The following is a 22,444-nucleotide window of genomic DNA, read 5'->3' as shown; positions in this document are numbered from 1 at the left end:
AATTGCCATATATAGATAGATAGATAGAATTCTTTATTATTCTTACAAGAATAGTACTCAAAACACACGTTTGAGTTTACAGCGTTTTCTAAGATTAAATATATTACAGGATAAGATTTACTGTTATTTACATAATTTTAACTATTAATTACTATAAAACTAAGACGATAATTGGCTGTAATCTACAAGACCAAGACAATAATAAGTGGATTTATTATACAAATTTAAAAAGGCATCTGTTTATGAAAGTGCGTTTATAACGTTCGGTTCTTATTACAGGTAACTCGAACTCGTGTCCCCTCTGTCTTAATTGTCTATTTAACTTATTCGGCAACAATTCTTGTAATGCATTGTTTTTATTGTTTGTAATATTCTTCCATAATTTCCTGTCTCTGTCCACAATAATTTCTTTAAAATCATACTTTTCTGATATGTAACCATTTCGATATGCACGGCCAATGAATTTTTCGATTTGATCAATGTTTGCTATGGGTGCCTCCCAAAGTTCAATTCCGTAAACAAATAACGACATTATTAAGCTTTTGAATAAAAGGTCTAACTGTTTGGTTTGTATACCATAATACTTACAAACTCTCAATATGTACATTCTTCCTCCTGCTTTGCTAATCATTTCCTTAAAGTGTAAGTCCCATTTATCAGGTACATTTTCCAACGTTATTCCTAATAATTCCAGCCATGATTTACGTACGATATTTGGAATGGGAGTCGGTAAGGGTGTTGGGATTTTACTTTGTATGACCATTTCATATGTTTTTTCCATATTGAGCTGCATTCTATTTCTTTCGACCATTCTTTAATATTGCTTACCTCCATCATTGATGTATCTCCATGATCATACCCGGGGATTTCTAATGTCAAGTCGTCAGCAAATTTCACTAATTCATTTTGGGTATTGACTGTTTTAATGTCATTTACCATTATCGAAAACAGTACTGGACCCAACACAGTTCCTTGAGGAACTCCTCTATTGATGTTAACGTAGTTTGTTCTAATTCCATCAACCTTTACTCTTTGATGACGATTGTCCAAGAAACTAATAATCCAGTTAATAATATATGGATTGAGAGGAAGGTTTTTCAATTTGCTACAAAGGATGTCATGCGGCACACTGTCAAAGGCTTTCTTTAAGTCGAATGAAAAGACTCTCACATATCTGGCACCGTCTTCCAGCCATTTTAATGCCATATGTTGGCACTTAATCAGGGCCATTATAGTGTTGTGGCCGTTTTTATAAGCAAATTGGTCTGAATCAATAATGTCATGAATAGAATGTGCAATTTCGGCTTTATATATACATTTCTCAAATATTCTCATGATTATGTCGGTCAAGGAGATGGGTCTTAACCGATTGCAATTCTCTACAGTCGATTCCTTAGGTATTGGTACAATATCAGCTCTTTTCCAAGCTCTCGGGACGTTAGCATTTCTCAAAGATAAATTGAATATTTGTGTGATGGTTGGTGCTAATTCGACTCCAAACTCTTTCCAAAACCAATGTGGTAAGTCGTCGGGGCCTGCCGATGTACGTTTTTGATTTTGAAGAAACTTGGAGACCATTTCTACTGTTAACTTAGGAACTCTGGTACCTTCTGGAATTTCTTGTAACTCTGGTGCCGTGTAAAGTGGGTCGGTACAAACATCATGGAAGAAATTATTTATCTCATCGGCGTCGATGAAAGATGTAACTGGTATTTTGTTATCAGTTCTTCCTGTAATTTTATTTATATTTGACCACCAGTCTTTTGTTCCAGATTTGTATTTTTTATTTTCATTCCGTACGGCGTGGAGTTGATTTCTTCGAATAAGTTTATTTATTTGGGTTTGTAACCGAATATTAGCCTCACTGTCTCTGGCTTTAATTGCTTTCTTCCTTTGTTTTAATAAATGTTTTACTAGGGGAGATATAAACGGCGGGTCTCTAGTGGATGTGCGAACTTTAATCGTCGGAAAACTTTTCTCAAATTTAGGCTCGATAATTTTGTAAAACTTTTCGACCATCTCGTCCAATGAATGTTCCTTATTTATCATTCCAGTCAACATCTTCTAGTTCTTTCCACATAATTAGTTTTCTATGCTGCCTTACATCTCTGATATATGAGTCTTTTCTTTTTGCTTTTACAACATCTCGAGGGTATGCTATAATCATTTGTGGTCTGATCTTACTAAGCTTTTTACAACTTTTACTTTTTCCAATAGTGTGGAATGTTCGTGATAAAAATCTAGAATGTTATCTCCTCTAGTAGGTTTTTTAACTATCTGGAACAGAGATTGTTGGTTTAATAGTGAACAAATATTCAGTTTGTTCAAATCGCCTGCAATTATGATTTTAATGTTAGGCAATGACGATAATAGCTGTTCGCATGAGTCAGTCAAGAATTCAACAAGATCATCAGAGTTGTATGTATGATCGGGAGGATGGTATATAGAGGCCACATGAAAACTTGAGTTTTCAGTTGTAATTTTGGCCCATAGGCACTCAAACTATTTGTCAGATTTGGTAGCGGCTCCATCTTCCAATCATTTCGGCATATAATTGCCACGCCACCACCACGACGATTAATTCGATCTTTTCTTAAGATTGAATACCCAGAGGGACATATAAGAGAATTGCATACAGAAGAATTTAACCAAGTTTCAGATATAAAACAAATATCAATGTTATTGCTTTTAATGTCTGCATACAAGGCCGGATGAGCGTCTGGTTTTACAATTGATCGTGTATTCAGTACTAAGCATTGTGGGATTTGCTGTGGTTTGCTAGGTTCACACTTTGCAATATTTACGTACTTAAGGTTGCGATGCCGGTTAGCTGTGTTCCGCGCATTTTGCCTAGATCTATGGCCATGAGCGCGAGAAGATATTCTGACTTGAATTGTGTGAGCCATTACACGTACGTTGATAAAATTCCCTTATGGGTTAAATTTATTTCACGCTTCGCAAGATGCTCCTCCTTTGGGCGCCAAGGCTTACAAGTAACAAATTTTGGCCAGAAATTATCTTCTTGCACGAGTGAACTAGCAGCCAGGGGGACATGGATCTTCGATGAAAGGGTTCCACTGCGCCGACTAGGGAAAATGGAGATATATGTTGGGACTATATTTTTCTTCTTTAAGTAAGATATAATCTGATTTTCTTTCACGTCTTGGGCGATACCAGATAGAAAAATTTCTTTATTTTTCTTCGCTTTCGCTCTACTCCGATAAAACCATCGGACTCGCTAGAAGGCACCTTGTTTCTGCTTGGTGATTTCTGCAGGTTTACCTTAGGTTTATTACTCGTATCAATTGCATGAGATGACTTTACAGTGTTTGCGTAAGTTAATTTACATTCTTGCGATGAAGTCGGCTCAGCACTTGTTGTATCATTATTAGGTTTTAACTGTTCGTTCTCACTTAATTTCACGACAACAAGGCTATCATTGGTATTTTCGCATGCATCATCAATAACAATGGGTTCTTGATTAGTGAGATCGTTAACAGATTCCGGCCCATTGTTCATATTAGGATTTGCGGAATCGTTCAAGACAAAAGGCTTCACAATTGTTGCATCATTAATGTTATCTTGATTAACATATTCAAATTGTTCGCTCGCTTCATTCGGAGGCGCTGCCGAGTTTAAATCGTCTTGGCCGCCTTTATCTTTATCCATAAAGCTCTGGAAATGCGAAATCACCGATGTTATGTGAGAAATCGTCCCCGATAGAGCCCGAATAGCTTCCGAGTTTACCAACTGGCCTTGTTGAAGGTCATCTAGAATTACATTGACTGTAGACGATTGCATGCCCGACTGCCGAGCGTCCAAAATGGGAGCTTCGGAAGAGCATATCAGCTTACAAAACTTTTGTGTAATCTCGTTCGCTCTCGCACCATCAAGGTACAAAAGATTCTTATTCTTTTTCCACAATATGGTAGATTCATCGAAAGTGAAAAGTTTTCTATCCCCACCGGGCTGCGACCATATTCCTTCGAGATCTAGGTCGTCCTTTATGAACTGCTTTAAAGATTCGTAGTCGCCACTCCATGCAAAGCATAATTTCTCGCTTAATGTTGACGCCATAAAAGTTAACACATATATAATGATCGCCTGCTAGCTAGGATCCTATCGGAAACAGCGTTAAGCCGCACCTCGGTGATGTGTGCTCCATGCAGAAATATCTTCTTCTGTGCTGAATGCTCAAGAAACTTTATGAAATTGCCGCATATTGTTGAAAAAACGGCATTTTATATCAGATTATCTCAGCTGTCACTAGAAGCTTGATTAGGGGTGGGGTGTACATATATTGATATATTCATCTTATGGCCTGACCGATTTCATGAAATACAGTACAGTCCAAAATTAACCCAACAAAAACCGCTGCTAACTTATGGTCAAACCTCGGTCTGATCGAGTTTGAACCGACATGAGACCGAGGTCGAACCGCGGTGAGACGGTCCTACATTTTGGTAATAAATTACGTTTTGGTGTTTTGTGTTCTTTGCTTTCTCGACGGAACCAGAAAGGCAACTTTAGGGTCTCTCACGGCTGAGGGTGCTGTCTGAATTGTCGGAACTGTTTGAAACACGCGTAACGCCTCATCTGCTGACTTGTGTTCCAGATGTGTTCTGCTGCGCAACTTGGTGACGGAAACTTTGCCGTGTATTCCTGTAAAAAACAACATTTTTGTATAATTATCAAAATCCTCGTATATGATTGGCTAAAATCATCGCATAAACAAAACAATACTATATAGCTTAGCTGCCTTCCTGATCTCTTACATTAATGCTCAGTTAACAAGAAGAAAAGAGTTGAAATTTTACTCAGGAAATATACAATCTGAGCATTCTTTAAATCGTTCGTGATTAACAAACATTTCGATATTTTACTTGAGAATTGCAAAGAGAATTGAAGTAAGTACTCATTATATTAAATTTATTTATAAGTGCAAAAATTATTGCATTTGTGACGTGTTCATTTTAAAATGCCTACTTTATGATTTTGGTAATAAAAACTTAGTAAGATGTTTCTTATATCATACTGGGAATTTTTTGGGCATTTTGGCTATAGAGCAAATACGATTTGCAGTTAAAGAATACGACAAAATAATCGCAAACACAGTACATGCATATGATGGAACATGTCTTCAATAAGCATTCATGCAAGACGGCCCTAAATGCGATGTCTTTTCTCAGCTGTGTAATTCATTGCCAACTCTAGGGCGCATGTTTATATGGAGCGAGTTATCCCGTCTAGGCGAGGTGAAAAGCGCATCAGATCAAAGCCAAAGGCTTAACCTGATTGTAGTCTTTCATTATATGCAGTTTTTTCCTCCCTAGCCAGGATAATTCGCTCCATTTAAACACACTTTTAGGCCTGCTTCTCATATGTCGCCGACAGTCGGCGATGTATTGTTAGTCGTAAAGATGCAATGGAGTCAAAAATACAAGCCGTATGTTGATATATGATCAATCCCATCATTGTATTATGACCTTTTATACAGGCAAATTGATCTCAATTCATTATAACTGGACTCGGAGTATAAATATGGTCGAAAAAAGGCGTGGCTTTTCATCGTTTACGATTTACTCCAAAAAGTCGTTGGTCGTAAATTTCCTCTTGGCATGCGCATCCTTAACAAGTGCTAAATATGTTCGTGTATGTTACTACACCAGCTGGTCTCAGTACAGACCTGATCCCATGAAATATTACCCGGAAAATGTCGATGCCTCCCTGTGCAGTCATGTGATCTACGCGTTTGCACAGATTGGAGATGGGCACAAATTGGCAACCTTCGACCAGAATGACGAAAAGATGTTTCTAAGATTTGCTGAAGTCAAACGGGTTCAGTATTCGATATCTCTTTATCTAAAACTTCACCCGATTAATTGAGCTAAAGTGCAGAATTTTGGCGATGTTACGACACAATAGTTTTCACTAAAATTATTTCATGTATTGTCTTCTACTTTTCATATATTGCCTTATACTTTTTATATTTCTTCCAGAAAAACCCTCATCTTAAACTTTCGCTAGCAGTCGGTGGCTGGGCACACGAAGACGGCCCTGTGAGTAGGTTCTCCAACATGGTTGCAACAGCTCAAACACGAAAGGTTTTCATCGATTCATCAATCGTTTTCCTTCGTGAATACGGGTTTGATGGCTTGGATTTGGACTGGGAGTACCCGGCGGGACGTGAAAATTCTCCCCCTGAGGATAAACAACGTTTTACCGCCCTTTGCGACGAGCTCTTGGCCGCGTTTGTAGCCGAGGCTGCAGACTCTGGTAAAGAGCGATTATTGTTGACGGCCGCAGTGCCTGCCGGATACTCTACCATTGACGCCGGATATGAAGTCGACAAACTTGCAAAAAGCCTCGACTTCATTAACTTGATGGCGTATGACTTACATACTTATTGGGAACGAAAGACTGGACACCACACTGCGATGTATGGCGACGACAAACTTACTGTCAGGTATGATGTCATGTTTTGAGATTAATTCTGCCGACGGAGTTCAGCTCAATCTCTGCGAATAAATATTCATCGCATTAATCATACTGATCTATATATTTTAGGTACGCTGTTGCGCACTGGATGGAGAAGGGAATGCCTGGTAAAAAAATTGCGCTTGGTATGGCAACCTATGGCCGGGCATTCAATCTCGTGGATCCCCAAAACAACGGATTAAATGCTCCAGCAAATGGCCCCCCACCAGCAGGCAGATACACGGGTGAGGCGGGACTCCTGTCATACTACGAGATTTGTAAAATGCCGCTGACCGTTGTGAAAAAGAACGATGCTGGCGCACCGTATGGTTATTCTGGCAATACGTGGGTCGGCTACGACACACAGGAAAGTTTAATGCAGGACAAAGTTGGCTTGGTCAAAGAGAGAGGTATGATTTATCATCAACACAATAGCTATGTTTAGAGAAGATATTTTGATCTAAAATGAAATTAAAAATCACATCAAATTTACGTTACTAGTGAATTATAGTTACCTAAGTTTTTTAAGTCTGCTTTCCAATTGTGGAGCAATCATTTTTCTCACATGGGAAAGTTGTGAAAGAGCGATAAAAATGTTTCAGTATTTCTGCGTTTCTTCCAGGCCTCATTGGCGCCATGTTTTGGGCCCTCGATTTGGATGATTTTAAAGGTATTGAATGTGGCGAAGGAAAATACCCACTGCTTACAGCTGTGACCCGTGCTTTGGAGGGAGGTGTTAATCCATCTACACCTAGTACCAGACCTACGGAACCCACGCAACCGACCACACCCACTGAACCCATTGAGCCGACAAACCCACCCGAGCCAGGATCGTGTTTCAGTATTCCTCCATACGAGTCAGATGATATGGATGATTGGTGCAATACTAATTGTCCCTTAGGATTCTGCCCTGAAACACACTGCAAGTGTAACTGAAATACATTAGTTAAAAAAAAGAACTAAATATTTGAAACCAGAGTATATTATATGTCACTAGTATTCTTGTCTTTTCCCTTCTTTTGAATTAAGTGGTATAGTTTCGGAAAGAAAACGAAGCGAGCTGTTAATCATTACTTGAAAGCTATATATCACTAATTCTTAAACTACACATTCATGGTTACCCTACGGTTGGGTTATACTTTTTTATGGTTTCGTAATACTGATATTTGTTTTAAACTGAATGTAAACTATATTTTAATTGAATATTAACTTGACTTATGCTCAGAAAAGTTCAAAAGCAAATGTTGGCAATTTTTACATCAGAGATCTCCTTTGCGCCATGTTCTGGTCCCTCGATTTGGATGACTTTAAAGTGATTGAATGTGGCGAAGGTTGAAGGTTGGCGAAGGTTTTTAGTTTAATTGAAATCCAAGCTCCTTGCTGTTTAAAAAATCACGTTACGCGCTAGAGTATAATGACTCTATAATGAAAGTGATGAGGGAATAATTCAAACACAAATATACAACAAAAACTTACAACATAACATTATGTTCTGGAATGTCTAACATAACTTACAATATCAAAAAATATAATATATTGTTTATTGCTATGAACACACAAAGCTTAAGGTGGCTGCCTGAAGTTTGAAATTCTTGAAACCAAAAATGAACAAAAGCATTGTTAAAGCTAAATTTATCCGTTAATGTTAATGTTACTATGCCATGTTATGTTCTGCAAAAATATTTTTCAGTTCCACATGTTGGTAAGGTTAATTATTGGTTTGCCATTCCATCCATCACAAGATAAATGAAAGTCTTCATTCATTTTATGAATGTTGTGCTGTCTTGAAAAATCTAAACTTCTCAATCACATCTCTCTAGATAGTGTGCATTCTTTATGTTTTTTATATGTCTAAAAAGACTACAACCATAAGAAAGTTCTTTCTTACAAACATCACATGCATAAGGTTTCTCTCAAATGTGTTTTCTTTGATGTGTAAGCAAATTACCGCTCTGTGAAAATCTTTTCTTACAAACATCACATTCAAAAGGTTTGTCTCCAGTGTGTGTTCTTTGATGTGTAACCAAATTACTGCTCTGTGAAAATCTCTTCTTACAAACATCACATTCATAAGATTTTTCTCCAGTGTGTGTTCTTTGATGACTGACCAAATGACTGCCATGTGAAAATCTCTTCTTACAAACATCACATTCATATGGTTTCTCTCCAGTGTGTGTTCTTTGATGACTAACCAAATTACTATGACATGAAAATCTTTTCCTACAAACATCACATTCATAAGGTTTCTCTCCAGTGTGTGTTCTTTGATGACTAATTAAACTACTACCATAAGAAAACCTATTTTTACAAATCTCGCATTCAAAAGGTTTCTCTCCAGTGTGTGTTCTTTGATGTCTAACCAAATTTCTACCACGTGAAAATTTCTTGTCACAAACATCACATTCATAGGGTTTCTCTTCAGTGTGCGTTCTTTTATGACTAATCAAACTACTACCCTGTGAAAATCTCTTCTTACAAATATCACATTCATAAGGTTTCTCTCCAGTGTGTGTTCTTTTATGACTAATCAAACTACTACCCTGTGAAAATCTCTTCTTACAAACATCACATTCAAAAGGTTTCTCTCCAGTGTGTGTGCTTTGATGACTAACCAAACTACTACCATAAGAAAATCTATTTTTACAAATCTCACATTCATAAGGTTTCTCTCCAGTGTGTGTTCTTTGATGTCTAACCAAACTACTACCACGTGAAAATCTCTTCTTACAAACATCACATTCATAAGGTTTCTCTCCAGTGTGTGTGCTTTGATGACTAACCAAATTAGAAGCCTGTGAAAATCTCTTCTTACAAATATCACATTCATTAGGTTTCTCTCCAGTGTGTGTTCTTTGATGATTCACCAAAATAGCAGCCAGTGAAAATCTCTTCTTACAAACACATTCATAAGGTTTCTCTCCAGTGTGTGTTCTTTGATGACTAATCAAATTACTACCACGTGAAAATTTCTTTTTACAAACATCACATTCATGAAGTTTGTGTGTTCTTTCTCTTCTTGCAGGATTCAAGCTGCTCATTGCCTCAGCCTCACCCCGAACAATCCAAGCGACGTCAAATCCTAACTTCTAAATACTAGATTTTGGACGAGTTATATCCCTCAGAATTTACACAGTGTTAATACGTATGTAGAGATATCTCGGCTTTTGTAAAACGAAAATAACCGAGACAAAAGAATAAGTTTTGACTGTTTTTAGTTTGATTGAAATCCAAGTTCTTGCTGTTTGAAATCTTACGTTGCGCGCTAGAGTATAATGAAAGTGATGACGGAATCCGCTGTTCTTTTTCCAACACTCTGACCTACATTTCACGCTGACTATACAACTAGATGGGCGTATTTGTTGTAAACCTGGACAAGGTACGGTTTTTAATTTATTTCTTGTGTCAATGCAATGGTATTGTATTTGAGACATGAATAAAAAAATACAGAATAACACATCCAGTAGGCATACATGAGGCTAACAGGAAGTTTGACTGGCTCTCGTTAGCTTTGCGTAGCCAATCAAACATCAGGCTTTCAGCGTTTGGTCACTTTGGTGGAGCTGATTGCTTTTTAGTCAGAATACTTGTAATTTTATTATTCAAACATAAATATACAACAAAAACTTACAACATAACATTATGTTCTGAAATGTCTAACATAACTTACAATATCAAAAAAATATAATATTGTTTATTGTTATAAACACACAAAGCTTAAGGTGGCTCCCTGAAGTTTCTTGAAATTCTTGAAACCAAAAATATGAACAAAAGCATTGTAAAAGCTAAATTTATCTTGTTAATATTAATGTTACCATACCATGTTATGTTCTGCAAAAATATTTTTCAGTTCTATTTCTGGTAAGGTTAATTATTGGTTTGTCATTTGATCCATCACAAGATAAATGAAAGTCTTCATTCATTTTATGAATGTTGTGCTGTTTCGAAAATCTGAACTTCTCAATGACATCTCTCTAGATAGTGTGCATTCTTTATGTTTTTTGAAATTGCCTAAAAAGTCTATTCCAAAAGACAACCTGTTCCTAGGTTTTTTTTCCTCTCCAGTGTGTGTTTTTAATGTCTAAGCAGACTACTACCATAAGAAATTTCCTTCTTACAAACATAACATTCATAAGGTTTCTCTCAAATGTGTTTTCTTTGATGTGTAAGCAAATTACCGCTCTGTGAAAATCTCTTCTTACAAACATCACATTCATAAGGTTTCTCTCCATTGTGAATTCTTTGATGTCTAACCAAATTACTACCAAATGAAAATTTCTTCTTACAAACATCACATTCGTAAGGTTTCTCTCCAGTGTGAGTTCTTTGATGTTTAACCAAATCACTACCATTTGAAAATCTCTTCTTACAAACATCACATTCATAAGGTTTCTCTCCAGTATGTGTTCTTTGATGACTAACCAAACTACTACCATGTGAAAATCTCGTTTTACAAATATCACATTCATAAGGTTTCTCCCCAGTGTGTGTTCTCTGATGTGTAAGCAAATTACCAACCCATAAAAATCTCTTCTTACAAACATCACACTCATAAGGTTTGTCTCCAGTGTGTGTTTTTTTATGTGTAACCAAATTACCGCTGTGGGAAAATCTCTTCTTACAAACATCACATTCATAAGGTTTGTCTCCAGTGTGTGTTTTTTTATGCGCAACCAAATTACCGCTCCGTGAAAATCTCTTCTTACAAACATGACATTCATAAGGTTTCCCTCCAGTGTGTGCTCTTTGATGTCTAAGAAAATTACCAACCTGTGAAAATCTCTTTTTACAAACATCACATTCATAAGGTTTCTCTCCAGTGTGTGCTCTTTGATGTTTAACCAAACTACTACCATGTGAAAATCTCTTCTTACAAACATCACATTCATAAGGTTTCTCTCCAGTGTGTGCTCTTTCATGACTAACCAAACTACTACCATGTGAAAATCTCGTTTTACAAATATCACATTCATAAGGTTTCTCTCCAGTGTGTGTTCTTTGATGTCTAACCAAATTACCACCATGTGAAAATCTCTTTTTACAAATATCACATTCATAAGGTTTGTCTCCAGTGTGTGTTCTTTGATGACTAACCAAACTACTACCATGTGAAAATCTCTTCTTACAAACATCACATTCATAAGGTTTCTCTCCAGTGTGTGTTCTTTGATGATTAACCAAACTACTACCATGTGAAAATCTCTTCTTACAAACATCACATTCATAAGGTTTCTCTCCAGTGTGTGTTCTTCGATGTATAACCACAATGTGAAAATATCTTCTTACAAACATCACATTCATAAGGTTTCTCCCCAGTGTGTGTTCTTTGATGTATAACCAAATTACTACCACGTGAAAACCTTTCTCACAAACAACATTCATGAAGTTTGTGGGTTCTTTCTCTTCTTGCAGGATTCAAGCTGCTCATATTGCCTCAGCCTCACTCTGAACAATCCAAGCGACGTCAAATACTAACTTCTGAATACTAGATTTTCGACGAGTTATGTCCCTCAGTATTTACACAAAGTGTTAACAATGATGTACAGATGTCTTGACTTTTGTCAAACGAAAATAATCGAGACAAGAGAATAAGTTTTGACTGTTTTTTATTAAATAGTTTGATTGAAATCCAAGCTCCTTGTTGTTTGAAACACTGAGCTACAGTATCACGTTGCGCGCTAGAGTATAACGAAAGTGATTACGGAATCCGCTGTTTTTTTAACACTCTGACCTACATTTCACGCTGGACTATCAACTCGATGGGACGTATTTGTTGTAATCCTGGACCATGTACGGTTTTTATTTATTTCTTGTGTCAATGCGTCTGGTATTGTATTTGAGACAGCAATCAAAGAAATACGGAATAACGCATCCGGTAGGCATACATGAGGCTAACACCTTTGCCGCCTTTGCGTAGCCAATCAAACATCAGGCTTTCCGCGTTTGGTCACTTTCGTGGAGCTCATTGCTTTCTAGTTAGAATACTTGTAATTTTATAATTCAAAGACAAATATACAACAAAAAATTACAACATAACATTATGTGCTGAAATGTCTACCATAACTTACAATATCAAAAAATATATTATTGTTTATTGTTATGAACACACAAAGCTTAATGTGGCTCCCTGAAGTTTCTTGAAATTCTTGAAACCAAAAATATGAACAAAAGCATTATTAAAACTAAATTTACCTTGTTAATGTTAATGTTACCATACCATGTTATGTTCTGCAAAAATATTTTTCAGTTCTACATGCTGGTAAGGTTAATTATTGGTTTGTCATTGCATCCATCACAAGATAAATGAAAGTCATCATTCATTTTATGAATGTTGGGCTGTTTCGAAAATCTAAACTTCTCAAGACATCTCTCTAGATAGTGTGCATTCTTTATGTTTTTTGAAATTACCTAAAAAGTCTATTTCAAAAGACACCCTGTTCCTAGCTTTTTCTCCTCTCCAGTGTGTGTTTTTTATGTCTAAGCAGACTACTGCGGATTCAGGTTGAGTGTTTAATGACGTCACGAGCAAGTGATTATTGCAACACTCGAACGCGCGCGTTGTCAAGTGGCAAATTCCACGTTGCTAGGGTTAAAAAGTAGGGTTAAATTAAATTTAAAATGTGGCGCGTAAACGAGCATGGTCGTTTGTTTGCTCAAGGAAAACCTTTATCACAAGATATTAGATCACTGATTATCAACAAAATAATACTTCACAGTGGTGATCATCACACCGGTGATTTCCCTGGAAAATATACTGATATAGCGCATTGCCTTGGGGTTTCTTCGGCAGTTGTATCAAAAATATGGAAACGTTATTGTCAGGATGGGACGATCAGCCCGAAGAAAAAATAGAGGTGAGAATCCTAGTTCCTTATCTCAAGGTGATCTTCAGTACGTTGAGTTTCTGAAGAAACAGCAGCCTTCTATTTCATACAATGAAATTATTGAGAAACTCAACGAGTTTGGCGACCTACCTATGGCAAAACATCAACAACAGCCCTATCAGAAGCAGTTAGACATCGACTTCCTAGTGGCGAGGAATACAGCTACAAAAAATTACAGCCTATTGCCCAAGAAAGATTTACGCTGCAGAACATGGCTTATACTCAATTATTCGTAAACTACCTAGGAAGGAAAAATCCCTATACATTGAAATTTCGATGAATGTGGATTAAAACTTCCACGACATGGAACACGCACTTACGGCCATGCCCCCGTTGGAGAACGAGCTGTTGAATATCAGAGATACGCAGAATCTCCTAATACTACAGTTAACTTAATGTGCTCTTTAACTGGGGTGGACTATGTAAACACAGTTAATGGCGGTGCCGACACAATAGATTTCCTTTCTTTCTTTGAAGAGGCATATCATTCCATAAACATAAGAAGTGGTAGGCCTTGTTTAGATCCCGGGTCTGTGATAGTAATGGACAATTGTGCGACACATCACAATCAAGGTGGTCTTGTTTTGGAAGAATTCCTAAACGATCTCGATATTGAACTTGTATACATGCCAGCCTATTCCCCGGACTTCAATCCTGCCGAATATGTATTCGGAAAGATTCGTACTGTAATGAAATACAGATTTAGGGATATCACAACTGTAGCTGAGTTAGTTCAGTGTATGTATGCATCACTGGATTTTATTACGCCAAGTGACATGCGAGGATTTTTTGAAGTAACTGGTTATATAAACCTTTGAATCAGAAAGCCATTGTACATGTTGACATTTTGTTCCCATTTCAATATATGCGACAGCTGATTATTCAATTAAAATTGAAACTGGTAAATATAAATATTTAATTTCAAGCAAGAACTGTATAAAACAAAAATGAAACATGAACATTTTACTGTAAGTACTACTAATAGATACTAGGTGTGTCAAAAATAGACCTTTAAAAATTTGCTTTACTGTATAATTTGAATGCATGAGCAAAGAATGCACGAGAATATGTTAATTTCTAAAGGTCATTTTTTCATATAACAGTACTTTTTTGTAATAACATTATTGAAGTTCTGTATATAAACATCTCCTAACTGTAAATAAAACACAACATGTACAGTGCAATACGATACTGTAAAAGTTAGTCTAAAACATAATCATTGTTTGAGAATAGTTTATTTTCTTGCCTTTAAATGTAACAAAGCTGCCGCTGCATCGGCTTGGAGTTGAAGTTTACCATCGTCGTCGTCATCAACTACCCTGCGCGTTTCATCATTCTGTGCCAAGTTAGATGCATTTTCAATTTCTTCCTGTTGTAATTTAAGAGCCATGTGAAAATCGCTCTTACCTTGATTATCTAGACACAAACTTTTACTCGATTAACCACACAACTTTTTTGGGGGAATTTGATTCCATATTCTTCTTCAAGTACTCGTTTTTGAGGAGCCATACGGTGATCAGTGTCACGAATGGCTACCGAATGTGTGCTAGTTTCACTAGTTTTTGTCAAAGTTGACACCGATGTATTTCTTACCAACGAATTTAGAAGGTTCAAACGGTATTTCGGGTTGGCAGGCTTCCCTTCAATTTACTCTGTAACAGCATTACATCTTTATTCAAAACTAACCAATTTCTGCGTCCGCTAGTAATGTATCTGTGGGGTTCTTCAGCAACAAGAATATCCTCTATTCGTTTCTTAGCAGAATTGTTCACATTTTCTAATGCAGTTCTGGCACTCTGCATATCAGACCTCGCTTTATTAAATTCGGTTTCGAGCTTGGACACCTCTTTTGTTAGGTTTGCCCTGGTCGATTTTTGATCAATGTGCTTTGCGAGGATTCCGCAAGAAAATGCTGACCTACAAGGGCTGAATGTGCACGATTTTCTTGTGTGTCCAACCTTTAAGTGACATTTGCCACACGCTGAGAGGTGGCCCCCATTTTGGTGACAGGCATCGCTTAATTTGTTGTCGAAGCATTCAAGCTCTCGAGTCTTGTTTTGCAATTGTTCGGAAATCTTTCGCATGCTTTCTTCGTGTTTCTTTGCGTGTCTTTCGAGCGGTAAAATCACTGAGCCTGTATTCGGATTTACAGTTACGTTGCTATTATCATTTAACTGCAGAACCTGAACGTTTCCCTTCACACTATTTTGAACTAAATCCAAACGACGTTTGCTTCGAGGATTATCCGAATTTGTAACTTTAGCTGGCTGTGCACATAGATTAACAAGCGGCGATTCATTCGCGACAACACGAATAACAATAGACTTCAATCCTTTATTCAAAAGCCTGATCATCTGTGACTTGAAGTACTTCGGTGAAAGATCAATTTCTGTGCGATCTTCTTCAACCAAAATTAGCCGCAATGACTCAGAAGGCGTTGCTGCCACCTTGGCAATGTGTGGGACTTCGTTTAACATTCGACAGTAAAAGCCATCATACGATAAACTCAGTAATTCATCGTTACTAATGAATAACGGTGTGGTCCTTTTCTTTGAGTAATATTGATAATCGAACTGAATTTCAATTAAATTATCCATAACAAGCAATACAATAGTAACAAACAAACAATAGCTAGCGGATTACCGACGCAATGGCTTAACGACGCTTTACGATATTTCTCCATAACAACGTGGAATTTGCCACTTGACAACGCGCGCGTTCGAGTGTTGCATTAATCACATGCTCGTGACGTCATTAAACACTCAACCTGAATCCGCAGTACTACCATAAGAAAATTCCTTCTTACAAACATAACATTCATAAGGTTTCTCTCAAATGTGTTTTCTTTGATGTGTAAGCAAATTACTATGCCGTAAAAATCTCTTCTTACAAACATCATATCATAAGGATTCTCTTCAGCGTGTGTTCTTTGATGACTAACCAAATGACTAACCCGTAAAATTCCCTTCTTACAAACATAACATGAATAAGCTTTCTCTCAAATATGTTTTCTTTGATGTGTAAGCAATTTACCAACCTGTGAAAATCCCTTCTTACAAACATCACTATCATAAAGCTTGTCTTCAGAGTGTGTGTCCTTTGATCAGTAACCAAATTACTACCACGTGAAAATTTCTTCTCACAAACATCACATTCATAAGGTTTTTCTCTAGTGTGTGTTCTTTCATGACGAACAAAATCACTACAATGTGAAAATGTCTTCTTACAAAAATCACATTCATTAGCTTTCTCTCCAGTGTGTGTCCTACGATGACTAACCAAGTTACTATGCCGTAAGAATCTCTTCTTGCAAACATCATATCATAAGAATTCTCTTCAGTGTGTGTTCTTTGATGAGTAACCAAATGACTACCCTGTACAAATCCCTTCTTACAAACATAACATTCATAAGGTTTCTCTCAAATGTGTTTTCTTTGATGTGTAAGCAAATTACTAGCCTGTGAAAATCTCTTCTTACAAACATCACATTCATAAGGTTTCTCTCCAGTGTGTGCACTTTGATGTCTAACCAAATTACTACCATGTGAAAATCTCTTCTTACAAATGTAACATTCATAAGGTTTCTCTCCAGTGTGTGTTCTTTGATGACTAACCAAACTAGCAGCCTTTGAAAATGTCTTCTTACAAATATCACATTCATAAGGTTTCTCTCCAGTGTGTGCTCTTTGATGTCCAACCAAACTAGCAGCTTGTGAAAATCTCTTCTTACAAACATCACATTCATACGGTTTCTCTCCAGTGTGTTTTCTTTGATGTCTAACCAAACTACCACCATGTGAAAATCTCTTCTTACAAACATCACATTCATAAGGTTTCTCTCCAGTGTGTTTTCTTTGATGTGTAACCAAACTACCACCATGTGAAAATCTCTTCTTACAACATCACATTCATAAGGTTTCTCTCCAGTGTGTTTTCTTTGATGTCTAACCAAACTACCACCATGTGAAAATCTCTTCTTACAAACATCACATTCATAAGGTTTCTCTCCAGTGTGTGTTCTTTTATGTATAACCAAATGACTACCATGTGAAAATCCTTTTTCACAAACATCACATTCATGAAGTTTGTGTGTTCTTTCTCTTCTTGCAGGATTCAAGCTATTCATATTGCTTCAGCCTCACTCTGAACAATCCAAGCGACGTCAAATCCTAACTTCTGAATACTAGATTTTGGACGAGTTATATCCCTCAGTATTTACGCAGTGTTAATACGTACGTAGAGATATCTTGGCTTTTTTGAAACGAAAATAACCGAGACAAGAGAATAAGTTTTCACTGTTTTTAGTTTGATTGAAATACAAGCTCCTTGCTGTTTGAAATCTTCACGTTGCGCGCTAGAGTATAATGAGAGTGATTACGGAATCCGCTGTTCTTTTTCAAACACTCTGACCTATAATTTACGCTGGACTATCAACTCGATGAGACGTATTTGTTGTAAACCTGGACCAGGTGCGGTTTTTAATTTATTTCTTGTGTCAATGCGTCTGGTAGTGTATTTGAGACTGCAATCAAAGAAATACGGAATATTGGATAAAGAGTTCGTCCTTGGAACTGGATAAGGACTATCACTGACTGATAATTTTTGAGTGTTTTTTCTTCAATTGCTTCGCCGAGTGGGTTCGATTCCTTAGTGGCAGTTACGGTATCGGGACATTATCACAGTTCCTGTTTATTATATGAACATTTACATCGTGTGTACAGTTGGGAAAGGTTTTGTGCTTAAACAGTGGGAGATTTAGAAACTTTATATTGGTATATTTGTGCAATTTACTGTCTCTGAGAGTATTTTCGTACTTTTGTCCGTTGGCGCGCGTGCGTCGTCATTTTCAAAATACAGTGGTTGATTGCGCGATTGCGCGCGTAAATGAGAACGATGTTGCAACCAAGAGGTCAAGATTTCCCTTGTCATTTGTGTGAAAGACGTTTTGGAACTGAACGCGGGCGATCACTACACCTAAAATGTTGTAGAAAAAAACACTCTTCCGGTGAATCGATGCCTGTAAACGATACAACCGTATCAAATTCTACAGCCAGTACTATTTCAACATCGTCACAGTCAACGCAGATTTGGGGATGCCACACGAACGATGACCTGAAGCAAATCGTAAATAGCATCTACGAGGAGATCGTCTTCTGGCGAAAAAATATTTTTATGCTACCGAGTGGAGCTGCCGGAAAAGCCTTTATTAAGGAAATAACTCGGATCATTGATGCTTGGAATAGTTCGGCAACAAACTTGTCTGAAATTTCCTTGAAACTAGTCATGATTATGCCAGCCGTTCTACTGCAGAAACCAAGATTTAAATCAGGATCTAAAGAACACTCACTTTGTTTGAAACGACGCCTAGAGTTGTGGGAACGTGGGGATTTTGACACATTGATGCGTGAATGTAGATCTATTCAGGCAACATTAAGATCCAACAAGAAGCCTAATATGAACCACCTATCTAAGACATTCGCCAGCCTCATGTTACGTGGTAAAGTAAACGCAGCCTTGCGCTTGCTGGATGAACAGTCATGCGGTGGCGTGCTACCTCTGTCAGATGAAGTGCTTGATGAATTACGACTAAAACATCCTAATGGGAAAGAAAGTAACCCATCTGTAATGTTGGAAGGTGAATTACCATTTGTGGATCCAGTGTTGTTTGAGAATATTGATGAGTCAATGATCACCAAGGCCGCTATGAACACCAATGGCGCAGCTGGTCCGTCAGGATTGGATGCTTTAGGCTGGAGACACATCTTGGTTTCTCGTAACTATGGCAATGCTGGGAAAGACCTCCGTTCGTCTATTGCCACCATGGCAAAGGTCCTTGCTACCAAGAAGATGGACGTAGCAAACAATCAGTCAAAAAGCCTTGAGGCCTACCTCGCGTGCCGTCTTATTCCTCTCGATAAGAACCCTGGTGTGCGCCCTATTGGAATTGGTGAAGTCCTTCGTCGCATCATCGGAAAATCGATAATCTACACCATCAAGCCTCAAATAGTAGCAAGCGCGGGACATCTGCAGTTATGTGCTGGCCAACAAGCTGGTTGTGAATCCGCTGTACATGCGATGTCGCACATCTTGACGAAGAAGAGACGGATGCCATGCTACTGGTAGATGCTGCTAACGCCTTTAACTCTGTCAATCGCAAGGTGATGTTGCACAACATCCAATACATCTGCCCAGCGATTGCGATCTACGCGTTTAACTGCTATGTTCAGCCATCTCGTCTCTTCGTTCAGGGAGGAAAGGAAGTCTCTTCATCTGAAGGGACAACTCAAGGGGATCCTATCTCGATGCCTCTATATGCTATCGCAATCACCCCTCTTCTTGAACTGATTAAGGATGACACAACCAGTTCCGTCCGACATGTTGCATTCGCAGACGACCTCAGTGGTGCTGGGAAGCTACTAGATCTTCGACGCTGGTGGGATAACATCACAAAACACGGTCCTCTGTTGGGTACTATCAACGGGGTGATAAGTCTTGGTTGATTGTCAAACCACATTCGTGGAAGCAGCAGAAGAAATCTTCGCAGGAACAGATGTTCGTGTGACAGTGGAGGGCCACAAATATCTTGGTGGTATGTTGGCTCTGATGAAGGCAAACGTGATTACTTGCGTTCATTGGTGGACCGTTGGTGCAGCCAGCTTAGTATCTTGAGTGACATCGCTAAACATGAACCGCAGGCAGCCTATACAGCATTCGTCTCAGGTTTTCGCCATCGCTTCACGTACCACATCAGAACCATACCAGGTATTGAACAGGAGCTCCAGGCCGTTGACAATGTCATCAACAATAGATTTCTACCAGCCATCACCGACGGTCGACATCTATCTTCGCATGATCGGAAACTTCTGTCGTTACCTACACGTTTGGGAGGCCTTGGAATACCAGTTCTTCATGATTTGTGTACAAAGAGCATGAGAATTCTGAACAGGTGTGTCAAGAGCTTACGAGGAAATCATCCATCAAAATGATGTTGAAGTTGTAAGCACTTTAGGAGAGCCTGTTCTGAACGTGCGTCGTCGTCTATCGGGACAGCGCGAGGCAAGGTACCGAGCCCAGCTAGAAGATCTGCGATCCATGATGACGGAGGAGGAGACCCGAGCAAATGACATCGCCCAGCTGAAAGGCTCGTCCACCTGGTTAACGGCTCTTCCGCTGGCTGAGGAAGGGTACGTGCTGAGTAAGCGGGAGTTCTTCGACGCCATCAACCTCCGTTATCGTTGGCAACTCAAGCGGTTACCATCACACTGCGCCTGTGGCAAGACGTTCACCGTAGACCATGCACTGTCCTGTCTGAAAGGAGGGTTCATCCACCGCCGCCATGATGAAATACGTGATCTTCTAGCAGCTACCATAGACGAAGTCACTCATGATGTGTCAGTTGAACCAGCACTCACTCCAACATCGGGCGAGCCCTTACCATCCGGGGCTAACACTGCTGATGACGCTCGTGTTGATATCGCTGCACGGGTTTGGTTAAGAAGTGAAAAAGCATTCTTTGATGTGAGGGTATTTAACCCGTATGCCTCGACACACCGAAACCAGAGCCTCACCAGTGCTTTCAATAAGAACGAGAGAGAGAAGAAGCGCCAATACAATCAAAGGGTGATACAAGTGGAGCATGGCTCTTTCACACCTATTGTTTTCAGCGCTTTTGGAGGCTGTGGCAGGGAAACCCAACATTTCCTCACCATGTTGGCGATAAGGTGGCGACGAAGCGACATCTGAGGTTGTCCGTCGTGATGAGCTGGCTGCGAAAACAGATCTCTTTTGCCCTCATCAGAGCACAAGTATTGTGCATTCGCGGATCACGTTCTTGGCGCCATGTAAATTCATCATCGAACATTGAACTGTCCGAACAATTATCAAATTTTAAAATGTAATATCTTTGACTATAATTGTAAACGTGTTGTGAAATCCGCTCCAGGATTACTTTTGATATGTGTAATACCTCAAGTTTGTAATTAAATATATGTCATTTTCTTATCAAAGAAATACGGAATAACGCATCCGGTAGGCATACACGAGGCTAACACTAAGTTTGATTGGCTCTCGTTAGTTTTACGTAACCAATCATTACGTAACCAACATTACGTAACTAATCATTACGTAACCAACCCAACCATTGTTCGGTAGGATTTCAAGTTTTGAAAACCTTCCTCAAAATGTGGTTACGTCACTGAGTCACGTGGCAACCAGCATAATGAAATATTTGGTTTTTTGGTACATTCATGTGATCATGTGATCAATTAGATTGTTCAACTTTGAACCTTCCTCACAAACCTCATTCAAAGCAAACCTTCCTCCGGGTGGTGCCCGCGTACCCGCAGCTTTTTTGCAACTCCGATTTGCAACTTTCCGCGTTTGGTCACTATGGTAGAGCTCATTGCTTTCTTTTTTTTTATTTTTTTTCTTTTTTTTATTTTTTTTTTCTCATTGCTTTCTAGTTAGAATACTTGTAATTTTTATTCAAAGACAAATATACAACAAAAACTTACAACATAAGATTATGTTCTGGAATGTCTACCATACCTTACAATATCAAAAAATATAATATTGTTTCTTGCTATGAACACACAAAGCTAAATGAGCCAACGTGGCTCCCTGAAGTTTCTTGAAATTCTTGAAACCAAAAATATGAACAAAAGCATTGTTAAAGCTAAATTTATCTAGTTAATGTTACCATACCATGTTATCTTCTGCAAAAATATTTTTCAGTTCCACTTCCGGTAAGGTTAATTAATTGGTTTGTCATTCCACCCATCACAAGATAAATGAAAGTCTTCATTCATTTTATCAATGTTGTGCTGTTTTGAAAATCTAAACTTCTCAATGACATCTTTCTAGATAGTGTGCATTCTTTATGTTTTTTGAAATTACCTAAAAAGTCTATTTAAAAAAACACCCTGTTCCTAGCTTTTTCTCCTCTCCAGTGTGTGTTTTTTATGTCTAAACAGACTAATGCCATTATAACAAAATTCCTTCTTACAACATCACATTCATAAGGTTTCTCTCAAATGTGTTTTGTTTCATGTGTAAGCAAATTACTGTGCCAAAAAATCTCTTATTAC

At 38.1% G+C, this 22,444-nt stretch overlaps 2 protein-coding genes and 1 pseudogene across 2 annotated transcripts; 1 reads left to right on the top strand and 2 right to left on the bottom strand.

Annotated features, from left to right (window-relative positions):
- The first annotated feature begins 5,541 nt into the window (after positions 1 to 5,541).
- Positions 5,542 to 7,413, top strand: LOC114537252 (chitotriosidase-1-like). The gene is made up of 4 exons (XM_028558388.1): positions 5,542 to 5,838; positions 6,000 to 6,466; positions 6,568 to 6,887; positions 7,100 to 7,413. The coding sequence occupies exons 1-4, from the start codon at positions 5,542 to 5,544 to the stop codon at positions 7,411 to 7,413; spliced, it is 1,398 nt and encodes a 465-aa protein (XP_028414189.1).
- An 866-nt stretch (positions 7,414 to 8,279) lies between these two features.
- On the bottom strand, positions 8,280 to 14,748 carry LOC114537251 (annotated as a pseudogene).
- A 1,693-nt stretch (positions 14,749 to 16,441) lies between these two features.
- Positions 16,442 to 17,688, bottom strand: LOC114537250 (zinc finger protein 239-like). Its single transcript, XM_028558387.1, is given in 2 exon segments — positions 16,442 to 17,259; positions 17,262 to 17,688. Coding segments are annotated over 2 exon segments (1,041 nt in total). The 5' UTR covers positions 17,485 to 17,688.
- Between the last annotated feature and the right edge of the window lie 4,756 nt (positions 17,689 to 22,444).

The sequence above is a fragment of the Dendronephthya gigantea genome, unplaced genomic scaffold, assembly GCF_004324835.1.
Source record: "Dendronephthya gigantea isolate DGI-Jeju-01 unplaced genomic scaffold, DenGig_1.0 000154F, whole genome shotgun sequence".
NCBI classification, from domain to species: Eukaryota; Metazoa; Cnidaria; class Anthozoa; order Malacalcyonacea; family Nephtheidae; genus Dendronephthya; species Dendronephthya gigantea.
This window is presented reverse-complemented; position numbering and strand designations above follow the sequence as displayed.